The sequence below is a fragment of the Pararge aegeria genome, chromosome 8 (assembly GCF_905163445.1).
Source record: "Pararge aegeria chromosome 8, ilParAegt1.1, whole genome shotgun sequence".
In the NCBI taxonomy this organism is placed as follows: domain Eukaryota; kingdom Metazoa; phylum Arthropoda; class Insecta; order Lepidoptera; family Nymphalidae; genus Pararge; species Pararge aegeria.
In genome coordinates, this window is record NC_053187.1 from 8,557,386 (window position 1) to 8,570,012 (window position 12,627).

Genomic DNA, 12,627 nt, shown 5'->3' on the forward strand with positions numbered 1-12,627 from the left:
GCCCCGGTTTCGATTCCCAGCAGGAGAATTGTCCCTAGTTTATTAACTTAAAACAAAATCTAGGAGGGTTCCAAATGCGCTTGGTCTAAGAAAAGGTCACAACAAACTTAGCCATGGGTTTTTTTATAATCATCTCACACTCAAATAATTATTTAGCTAAGCTAAAGTTAGAGGAATACGTACCCAAGTTTTTTAATCATTCTTGTAATCCTTAATTTTTTTTTGGATTTTTCAATAAGCTTACGTTTTATATAAACTTTGAACTTATATCTAGACATCTAAGAGATTCATCTGGTAATTTGTAATTAAATGATATACCTTGAATGACTTACAAATTTTATGTAACCTAGTAAACTGCACTACAAGTTTATTTTTACTCCTAACTTTAATATTGTAACAGTCCACTTTATTTTTATATTTTGTTCTATTTTTATGTACCTACATACATCTAAATTTCATAATAACAAACGTCCATATTCGACTGTAAAATCGGTGACCATACACAAAAAGATACAGTCAATGCAAAATGCTTTTTTGAAAAAAAAATCGGCACAGTAGAATTAGTAGATACAGTAGAATTTGGAACTCCCTTTTTTATTCCACTTCGAGTTAGCTTTTGACTGCAATCTCACCTGGTGGTATGTGAGGATGATGTCGAAGGTGGAACGGGCTAACCTGTTATTGAGTATGGATATCATACCCCTAATCGGTTTTTACGCGACATCGCACCGGACCACTGAATCACTTAGCGGCACGTCTTTGTCGGTAGGGTAGTAACTAGCCACGGCCAAAGCCTCCCAAATTATAAATTCCCAGACTGCCCCTGCTGGGAATCCAACCCGGGACCTCCTACTTAAATTCACAGCGCTGACCGTTGCGCCAGTGAGGTCGTCGCTACAAAATACCTATGTGCAGAAGAGGACAACAATATGTACTAGAACTAATATTATATATATACATTCTTTCTATTCTCTACTGTGTGAAACATTTGAAGGAAATTTTTTAATTTGTTGGTTGCCCGGGTGAAGTTCTCCGTACTTCAAGGAAATTGATTTTAAGGGTGCATCCACATAATTCATCTTTCTTCAAACAGTCTTTCACTATTCAGGCTGTTAAGATTTGGAATGCCTTGCCTCTTGAAATCCAAGAGGCACGGTCGATTAGAATCTTCAAAAAACTTGTTAAAGATAATTTTTTGTCTGAATCTTCGGAACTTTAGTAATGCCTATTCTCTTCTTTTTTTAGGGGATTGACAGTATTGTTTCTATTTATTGATATTCATTGTAGAGATAAATATTAATTAATAGTATTTATATATAATATTGTGTAGCAGTTTATAATATTTATAGTATTTATGTATATATTTATAAATTTATTTATATGCACCACCTTCCTCGTCTTGAGCAGTGTTTTACGCCATCGATTTCCTGGAAAAGATCGCAATGTAGTGATAAGGCCGCCTAATTGTAGACTTCGTGTTAACTAGTTTTTTAAAATTTTTCCTTTTTTTAAGTGGTGTACAATAAAAGTGCATTCAATCATTCAATACAATATACTACTATAATCAAGATAATACACACATCGCCATCTAGCCCAAAAGTAAGCTAAGTTCGTGTTATGGTACTAAGATAAATGATGAATATTTTTAGGAATTATATGCATTATACATAAATACTAATAATATACATATAAACACCCAGACACTGAAAAACATTCATGTTCATCACTCTATAATTAAAGACTTTAAATACCAAAGATATGCTGGGTTATTAATTTCAACTATGTGGAAATCGATTTATGCATAGATTTTGTAACAAAGAAAAAAATAATATTTGATTAATACCATACAAATCTACAGTTTAAAATTGTTTGCCAGTTATTGTTAATTTGGGTGGAATTCTGCTTTTAATTAATTTGATATAAAACATCCACGGTATGTAATTAATACGAAAATTATTATCCTTTCAAACGAATACAATAGAGTGACGTTTAATTAAATTTAATGAATGATATTAAATTATTTGCGTTTACCACATAGTCTGAGAGCGAGCAAAAGATTTTATGATCAAATTTCTCAATCTATGATTTTCTGAGTTTGTATTTCAAGTTTTCTTATAAACTTAGCCTAAACTTATACAAAAAGCGATCTAGCGTCTTATTTTTAGGCTTCCTTTACCAGAATTGTTTAAATGAACCTCCCTTACGGTGAAAATAAACCGAACAATTAGTATCAGTGTTAGCATTTCAGATTTCTATATTAAAAAAAACATATAGCCATTTATTATCATATAGCCAACCGGTACATTTATTTGCAAATTAAGTAGATCAAAATGGGATAGTCTAATTTTGGTAAAGGGTAAACAGATTAAGCGGGATAAAAATTTAACCCTTTTATTTTTGTACGTTAACTCCATTTAGGTTTTGGACGCCTTTTCGAGCTCAGTGTTTCCTGATTCTTTCAACTTGGGTATCTTTAAAAAAAGAGTGAAATTATATCTCTTAGGGCTAAAATTACACTTTTCACAAGGAGTGTGGGTTGTCAAACGCGTGTCTTTATCTAATTTAAAAAAAATAGCCAAGATAGTACAAGAGTCGTGCTTGATAAGTGGGCATGTCAACAGATAAAACAATGTAAGGTACATGAATCAAAAGTTCATGTAATAGTTCATATCAGCGTACCACGGTAACTTCCTGCCGCCAGAGGATTTATGTAGCTTCTGTACTTTTTGTGTGATGCCATAATATTTTAGAAAACAGTCTAAAATAATTGCACAAATCTCTGTGCATTTCATAGATGCTTAATTTGTGTTAACAGATTTATTCAAAAATCAGTGATGATAAATTAATATATTACGACAGTACACACATCGCGATCCAGCCCCAAAGTAAGCGTAGCTGATGAATATTTTTTTTTATGAATAATATACATAAATACTTCCAGCATACAGATAAACACTCAGACACTGAAGAACATTCGTATTTATCACACCAACATTTTTCCAGTTGTGGGAATCGAACCCACGACCTTGGACTCAGAAAGCAGGGTCGCTGCCCACTGCCCACTGCAATCGGCCGTCATAATATAGTACGCTAAATTAATGAAAATTAAGCTTAATTAAAATGTCAAATTACTGCAAAGTAACGCCGCCTGCTTCTATCCAATAAAAATAATGTACTTATTTCTTTGTCTTTGTTGGTAACCTTTTTTACCCTTTCTGAAATCATGTTATACTTTTTTTTTTCAATATTGGTAACCCTAGGCCCGTGTGCAATTGTAGTAATAGGTTGCGGTTGATGCATGATCATTACCTTGTTGAGTTGGTCATCAGCTTTACTCAGGATGAGTTCACAGCCCTCACGATGCGCAAACAGTTTTCTCGCCTGCACCTTCATGTGGAAAGTCTTCTCTATCAGCGGTGTTGCCACCACCCGTTCCAGTGAAGAGGAAGCGTTGCTGCACCCGACCACATCTGCTTCTACTTCCTGGAGGAGAGTTTCCCAAGTGTGGAATAGAGAAGACGGGCAGGTGGCTCTGTGGGGCAATAAAACATATTTGGTAAAATCCGCACTACCAGTACTCATACTACGATATTATAAATGGGGAAATGAATAAATATACTACGATAATATACACATCGCCATCAAGCCCCAAAGTAAGCGTAACGTGTAATAAATAATTTATGAATAATATAAATAAATACTTATAAAATACAGATAAACACCCAGACACTGACATGTTCATCACACGAACATTTTCCAGTTATTGAAATCGAACCCACAATCTTGGATTCAGAAAGCAGGGCCGCTGGCCACTGCACCAATCGGCCGACGATGTTGACGCAATGTGTTTAATATTTTTTTTTTATTTTGATAAAGCTTGACAAATATTTATCATTCTGGATTTGTTCCATTGTTGTTATGTCATGCACGGCTAAACGGCACAGATATTAATTAAATTTTGAGGCAGAAGTAAAACAAATTTTTACTTGTTTTGTTACTGCATTCATTGAACTTTTTCGGTTACTGATTAACCGAAAAAGTTCAATGAATGCAGTATTCAAACCGTAGGTAACCTACGTATGTTAAATAAAATCAATTGGGCCTAAAGGTATTCAGACAAATACACGCCAACATTACATTTAATTAAACCAATCGTCAAAGTTGTTTCAAACAATAATATAATCTTAATACAATTCCGTAAAATGAACCCGAGCGGCTTTCTGAAAATTATATCCGCATTAGATTTAATGAAAATATTTTGAGTTTCATTATTCAATAGGTAGGTACCTACTTTCGTATATCAAGTAATAATTGACGGTCCAAACAGATAGTAAGTGAAAAATTTCTCTCTTTTCGCTCTTTTTAAACGTCTAGTCTGTCTGTTTGTAGAGACTCTGCTACCGGTTCGGAAGGCAGATTCTACTGTGAAGAAGCCGGTAAGAAACTTAGCAGTCCCCCTTTTCCAACATCAGCTATCTAGATTTTACATTTTAACATTCATGATTCTATCTTGTGAGAGATTAAAGCAGATCCGGTTACTTCCAAGCAACCTTGTCGTTAAGTAAACCCATCTATAGTAATATTATAAAGAGGAAAATGGTTTTGTTTATTTGTTTGTTTGTAACCTATAGGCTCCGAAAGTACTAGACCGATTTTAACCATTTCTTCACCAAAAGAAAGCTAAACTATCTCAAAGTATCATAGGTTATAAATTATAAAAAAAAAAAAAAGAGAACCATTAGAAAGCAACAATAATGTAACCCAAAGTAGCAAAATTTAGCCTATAGAATTCATTACTTGGCGTGCACTGAGAAAACAATTGATTATACATTAAAAATATGTACTGCATGATTAAAGTACTCATTATTAGCTTACAGAAAAATCGTGTTCGTGACAAATTTTGTGTTCTAAAATGTTATTAAATCGCCAGTGGAAAAAAAAAGATTGTTAAATTATATCGCAGTATTAATTCTCATTAAAATAAATAGTTTTATCACAAAGAGTATTTATATAGCAGTAAAATACTATTAAATTCATTCCAAACAATTTAAAAGATAAGGACTACACCTAAACATGACAGTTATTTTTACAAATACACTTACTTAAAAAAGTTTTTTTTTTAAATTACAGCCGATTTTAAAAATAAAAACCCCAAAATATTTGTAGAACTACATCTTAATTGAATGCCACGCATCTCCCAAGCTCCTACGGAAACGCTGACGAAGTCGCGGGCAACAGCTGGCCGCCTATAAAGAGAGCAATTGACAGGGTGCCGTGCTGTGTCTATCAATTTTAGACGTAGGTGTTATGCCCATTGTGTGCATGTAATTACACCACAAACCGCGACCACCAGACCGCAAAAAAACAATGCTGGTTGACGACAGCAATACTGCTTTGCGGCAGAAATTAGAATGATGGTAGCACTTACCCGGACGAGCTCTGTCACGAAAAGCTCTAAACTTAGTTGGAATAGTTAAATATTAGTTCATATTTAACTATCACAAATATTACCTCATCATCCTCAGCCTATTAAAATCTCACACAGGCCTTTCGAGAGAGACTCGAAATGCGTAGTCTGCAATACCGTAGCCTCTGTACAAGATTTGCTCGCTCGCAATCCGGGAGTCCTTTTCGAGTATGGAAATAACTGACCTTCGAGTAAAATGGATTTTATTTACTCTGCTCAAATTTGCCTACAGTTTAGCCCAGGCTTTTGACCGAACGTTTGAAAACAAATAATCAGAAGTATAGGATTTTCGACTCTAAAACGAGTTAGTAAACAACGACAATTGGGTCCATTTTACTTACAGATATCAATACTCGGTGTAACGAATATAATCACTTTATTTAACCTTACCTAAATACTTCCTGATAGATACTGAGTTTTTATTTCAGAGGAAAATCTAATGCATTACGGTTTTTGGCCCAAACCAGTACCCAGGATATTAATGCGGCCCATAGTCAAAGATGTTAATCACTAGACCAACGAGTAACAGGACAACAATGAAAAACATCGCAATTACTTAACTCTCACCGTTGCTAGCATGTTGTAATCAAACTCTGAACTTGACGCCAATTATTATCGCACAAAATAACAACGTAATGATGTATTCTTCTGTCTTGTCTGTTGTTTATGTCGTTCCTTTTTAATCCCCGACACAAAAACGACAGGGTGTTATAAGTAAGACGTATTTGGTACATCTGTGGCATCGTAGCTCCAAAAAGTACCGGAACCGATTTTGATTTTGTTTTATGGTGAATAATTCGGGAATGTTCATAGCTATGTTTAATGTAAAAAATGAATAAAAAATCCTTCTTGTAAATCACACCTATTGACTTTTTGTTCATATTAATATGAGTTAGAAATGTAAAGAAATATACTACGACAATATACACATTATTTAAACTAATTATTTTAAATTTTCTTGTATTTATGTGGTGTCCAATAAAAGTGTATTCATTCATAGATAATAAATGTTCAAAATGTTCTTTCAGTAGACTAGTAGTATAGAACTGGCATCCCGAAATCTCCGGAGTGTAAAGCTTTCTACAGATCAATCTTAATTAAGTGTGTTCTCTTTCGGAGCACGGCGTTTGGCTATAAAACTTTATTTTTATTCAACCGCCTCTGAACAATTATCTTCCCATCTCATACCGTTCCTGGAGAATCTTGAGACAGAAAGTATCTCTTATGTCAGCAATTGAATTATGGCTCTTTTAGAACGTCGCAACTTTTTATGATGGACTTTCGTTGCGAATAATAATTAAACGAGTTAACCCTATACCGTAGGTGGGTACATTTTACAAAATGGAATATCGATAATAAAGTCGAAAGCTTTCAACTTAATGGAACCAGCCGCATACTACCAGCATTTATGTAGCGAAGTTTCGTATTTTGTGTCAAAATTTCCTTGTGAAGGTTCACATGTGTTGTTTATGTGATGTTTTAGAACTTTATATGTTATAAGTACTGATATACTTTTTCTTTATCTTTTCTTTGCAACTAATTTTATAGTGTCTTATGTAACGTTTTATTGTCAGAGAGATAGAATAGTTAATGAATGTATTTATATAATAAACTTTAATACAGAACTAGAGGTTTCAACTGTCAACTCTGAGGTTACGGCACCCGCTAGACAGTGTTACAAATTTTATAACACCCCTCGTTTTGCGTCGGGGGTTAAAGCATGTCAGTTGTTTAACAATGTAGGTTACGCGATATTTATTAACTTTAAATGGTATTTATACATTGCGGTATTCCATGTGTACAATTAAATTTAAGCAAGAAGCAGTAGAATCTGTCTGAATTTAAAACAGTGTTTTTTAATTACACTACAAGTTAGCCCTTGACTGCAATGGCACCTGGTAGTAAGTGATGATGCAGTTAAAGTTGGTGGCGGGCTAACCTAGGGAGTATGGCAGTTATATTAAAATTATTCCCCTAAACGGTTTCTACGCAACATTATACCGGAGCGCTAAATCGCTTAGCGGCACGTTCTTGTCAGTAGGGTGATAACAAAAACCACGGCCGAATCCCCTTAACAGAGCAGACCAGAGAAAATTCGAACCCGGGACCTCCAACTTAAAACCGCAGCGTTCACCGCTACGCCAGGGAGTTCGACACAAAACAGTTCTTCTGAAATATAATCTCTAGGCACGTTTCACAACAACACCGTAGAATCTTCAGTAGATTTTGACTGTACAATGAATAATGGCTAAGAAATTACATGATTTTTTTAGTAATTATATTGGGTTAAAGCAAAATAAGCCGAGAGTTGCTCTTGCACATTTTGTATGTAAACACCCACCCATGTGAAGCTTCAGAGTAGATTACCGTGAAGATACAAACTAAAAGGTTCGGCAATATCCTTAATATCAAAGAATAAAAACTGACTTTTGACATAGTCGGGGCTAACATCGTAAGTAAGTGGTTAGATAGCGCAGACCGGAACGGGGTCGTACAGAATTGGGGCATACGATAGAAAATTTCGATAAAGCCACTCGTAGTAGCGAGTCAGAAGCATGAAATGCTAATATCACTAGTCATAAAGTGCTTTATGCTTTTTACCTGTGATATATCCGTGTGCATGGGAGAAAGTATAAAAGCCTACCAAATTTTTTATTACCAACATTTTGGTGATACATTTTTTATTTGAAGGTTGGATCGCCTAGTGGATAGAACCTCGGCTTAACTTTCATGGTACCAAATTCGAATCACAGCACGCGTGTCTTACTTTTCTAAGTGCGTTTTAAGAAATTAAAATACCACTTGCATTAGCATTGAAGCGAAACATAGTGATGAAATCTTCACGACTGAGGGTTCTTTATAATTTTTACAAAGGCATGTGGAGTCCACCAATTCGTACCATTCGTACAGCGTGGTGGGCTAAGGCCGAAACCCTTCTCATTGTGGGAGGCCGGTAATGGGTTGATATGATGATGAGGAAGAAATATTTCTTTTTATACTAACGTCTCATGAAACTAAGTTATTAAATACGAGTGTAAATAAGTGACAACAACAGTCTATACTCTTAAAATTGTCTCGCTTATGAGAGAAGAGGCCTGTGTCCAACATCGGGTGGTGCGGAATGATAAAGTATTATGCCACGAAAGCCAGTTAAGTATTAAACTATTAGACAGATAGAGAGTATTTTATCACTATACATTATTTTAGTTTCAGTTCACGGACATTGATAAAATACTAGAAGAAGGTAAACGATGGGGATCACTTAAAATTGTATATAGCCACTGTTCGCAGCTTTGCCCTATTATAATAAGTTATTTAAGAGGCCAGGTGAATAATGCGTTGAAACCATTTGTATTTCCCCAGTTATAAGTAGCCATACCATTTATATGTAAGTATAACGCAGACCGATTAGAAGCGTCCTCCGAGTTAATAGTCTAATATGATCAACCTGTCTGTCAGTTCAGCGCAGCGTGTTGATTATGGGCATACTGTCCCGTTGGGAACGACCTTTAGTCCAGCAGTGGACTTTTATAGGCTAATTAAACTAATTCTAATTTATTTGAAAGAGCTATTTATGTATAAATAGAGCTACTAGCGGACCCGCGCGACTTCGTCCGCAAATGAGTACACATCAAAAAGTAGTCATATGTTGTCGCGGACTGTTTCATAGAACTTTAAAGAAACAATTCCGATATACTTACTTATTTCCGTTCTTTGGCGTAACGTTTACCGTTCACGCATTGCATGCATCGGAATGTCTCAAAAAGGATATTTTTTGTCGTAGCCTGATATTATACAGCCTTAATTGATACTACAATCTAAAAAAAAAATCATAATCGAAACAGCATTTTTTGAGATTAGCGCGTTCAACCAAACAAACTCAAAAGCTTGTTAATATTTCAACTATGCCTAACTAAAAAACGTCCACGTCAATCTAAAAGTCCGTTGCGCGGATTTTGAAAGACAAATGCGGAAAAAATAGCGATGCTATCCTGTTGGAGCTGTTTGCTTTTCCGTGATAAAAATAAGCCTATGAGCTATTCCAGGATGGTACGCATGCATTCGATCTTTGTTCCATATGCCTAGCTTTTATATGACGTGCTGTTATCTGTGAAGAGTTATGTCCTGTATCTCCGACAATATTTATCAGGTCTTCATTAAAATTAGACAATACGTGCTTAATAGCACTTTGAAATAAAAAAAAAAATTCTAAAATCTGTTCAAATTTAACGGAGCTATGAATTGAAGTTGATAAAAATTTTCATCCCGTTTCCCGGAGGAAACTTATTGTTTATCGGGGTAAAAGTATCCTATATGTTGACCCGGAATATCAGCTACAATTATACCAAATTTTATTTGAATCCGTTCAGTCCGACGTGATGCCCGGACAAACAGACAGACAGACGGACAGATAAACGATTATGACTACGGGAGGGTCATGTGTTTAGGCTATAGAAAATGGTATAAATGGTCCACTTCTTTGGCACCCCTCCCCTTTCCGAGTGATGATAATGATGGAACCCCAAATTATTTTAACATTATAGGCATCAAAGAAGCTTCGAATCAATCTGAGGTATAATGTTGTATTCAAATTCAAATTAAAAAATTTTGTATTCATGTAGGCCTATCACAAGCACTTAAGCTACACTAAGCGTTCACACATATCGCATACTGATAACCAAACCGTCACTAAACGAAAAACACGATTTTTCAGAAAATGATGTTAAAGTTACTAATTAAAGAAACAGTTGCATATTGTGCAAAATGTAAAAAAAAACATTTTTTTTAAGTGAATAATATTTGTGTCTAGCCTAGTGCTCCTTGTTATTAATTATAGCTGTTATTTATATTTATTTTATGAAATATTTTAATTTTTCTCCAGAAATAGTGTCACTTTTCCACAAAATTTTTGAAAGTGTCACTTTTTCATTAGATTCATTCATATGTTATCTAAAACATTTAGGTTAAAATGTCTCTATATTCTTAGTAATTTAAGGAACAAAAATTAAAATAATGATTTTTTAATTAAAACTACCACTGCAGAAATCAACCATCTTTATTAACTATAATTACTTATTAATTTAACATCCTCGCCTCACACATAATGATAAAAATGTACTTGTTTGTAAATCACACTGACAGAAAAACTTATAACATTACTTAATAATTGGCCCAAATATTAAGACTATGTTAATATTACTTAAATCAACCAGTCTTCAGTGAGTTCTAATTAAATTAATCCTATCTCTAAGAGATAATGCTTATTTATTAAAGTTACAAAACAATGAAAATAAATTGTCAGAAAATCTTTCTTAAATTCTCATAGAACTAATAACATTAGGTACTTAATAATATTTTGGCACTGTTAATAATAATATCACTTAAAAGCAAACAGTCTTCTGTGAGTCCTAATTAAATTACTCATCCATCTCTATTGAGATACAGCTTTTTTCTAAATTTAACAATAAATCTCTCACAAAACAAAACATAAAAAACTTTCTAAAGTAAAATGACAAAAAAAAACATTTTATAAAATATTATTGTAAAAAGACGATACATAGTAAGGCAAAATTGCGTTCTTTTTAATAAGATCTTTCAGATCCTTCTTTTTATTTTCAGCTAATGGCAATTTATTATTATACAAAGGCACTAATTGAGGTTGTATCCGTCGAAGCTTGAGTAAGTTAATTTCTTTAAAAGTTTCATCAGAATATGAAGTTTTGTAAAAAACTCTAACGTTATGGTTAGAATCAGACTTTTCAACTTTTAGAACTTTTATGTCACCTACTTTTATGGCCCCCCCTTCCGTATTTTTAGTTAGTTTGAATTCTTGCAGCTTTTTGATGTCATAAAACTCATGGTGTGCCATTTCCACTACATTGTATTTATTGCCCCTTTTTTTTGCGTCTCGAATAGCACTTATATATTGATCAGGAACATATATTGGTCCTGACCTAAGCTTCTTCTTTATCTGGCGCTCAATCATAGAATGGACGGAATCCCCTTCGTTTTGGGTATGACCCTTGATCAAAAATTTGTGGGTAATAGAGGCAATGTTTGGCAAATTTGCCACTGCATATAAATACATGGAAAAAACAAATTGATTTTTTTGTTGTCCGCAACAGTTATCTGAATAAAAAATTATGTTGAGGTCAGACGATGCTGTTGCCGATTTTTTTTGTAAGAATTTAAATACACAAGAACCTATTTCGTTAGCACCTTTTTGCCCTTCTACTTCAGTCCAGAAATAGCAATGAGTACAATCGGCTTTGAGCTCACAAATTGTAAAGTTCAAGCAGTTCAGTCTTGACTTATAATAAAAAGATGAAACATCCCCTTTAGGAACTTGCAGGATAGCTTGCAAATCATAACATGCTACTATGTTATTGTCATCAATTAATTCTTTGTCTCGTTTTTTTTCTTCTCGGCTTAACTCTTTTTCTTTTAAATGTAATGTATATTCTTCATTCATTTTTTCTTTCTCTTCAAGGTTCGCATTTTCATAAGCCACACAGTCTTCACACTGATCCTTTTTAGGGACAAAAAAACTTATATTAAAATCTTCTTTAAAAACTTTACGATATATATGTAGCTTCACGTAGTCAAGTCCTTCAATTTCGCAGTCTTTTTTGTAATCTCTATATAAATCGGTTAATGTTTTCCCACCTTCTATAAATTCCCTTGTCGTCTGTTTGCGTAAATAATGACTTTCAATTCGAGGTATGCTCGCAATATGTTTTCTAACCCTGTCCAATAATTCGCTTGATGTTTTGGTCCCATGGTTGTCATGTTTACCTCGCAGGTCTGGTTCAACAATACCACATAAATTTAATTTTGCGATGACTGTTCGAATTGGGCGATCGTTAATGCCTAAAGTGTTTTTGAAAAATATTTTGCATACTCTTTTTTTTTCATTACTTGCTGTTAAATAAAATGCGTGCTTAGCTTTTCTATTATTGAATATTTTTTTGTATTGATATTTCGGTTTGATTTCTGTCATGTGTTTAGAAATGAAATCTCTTTGTTTTGATAGGGAACTCATTTGCCAGTAATTATTGAATATGTAGCGACGGGATTCTTCGGTAAATTTTTCCGAACATTTTAATCGACAACTCATACCACAAGGAATCCCTATTTTTCTTTCAGGAATTACTTTTTTT

General features: G+C 34.0%; 1 protein-coding gene across 1 annotated transcript in view; it reads right to left on the bottom strand.

Annotated features, from left to right (window-relative positions):
- Positions 1-12,627, bottom strand: part of LOC120626095 — a 279,619-nt gene that overhangs the window by 117,919 nt on the left and 149,073 nt on the right. Inside the window, exon 5 of the mRNA XM_039893388.1 lies at positions 3,310-3,532. Within this exon, the coding sequence (XP_039749322.1) occupies positions 3,310-3,532 (223 nt within the window). The remainder of the gene's footprint in view (positions 1-3,309; positions 3,533-12,627) is intronic.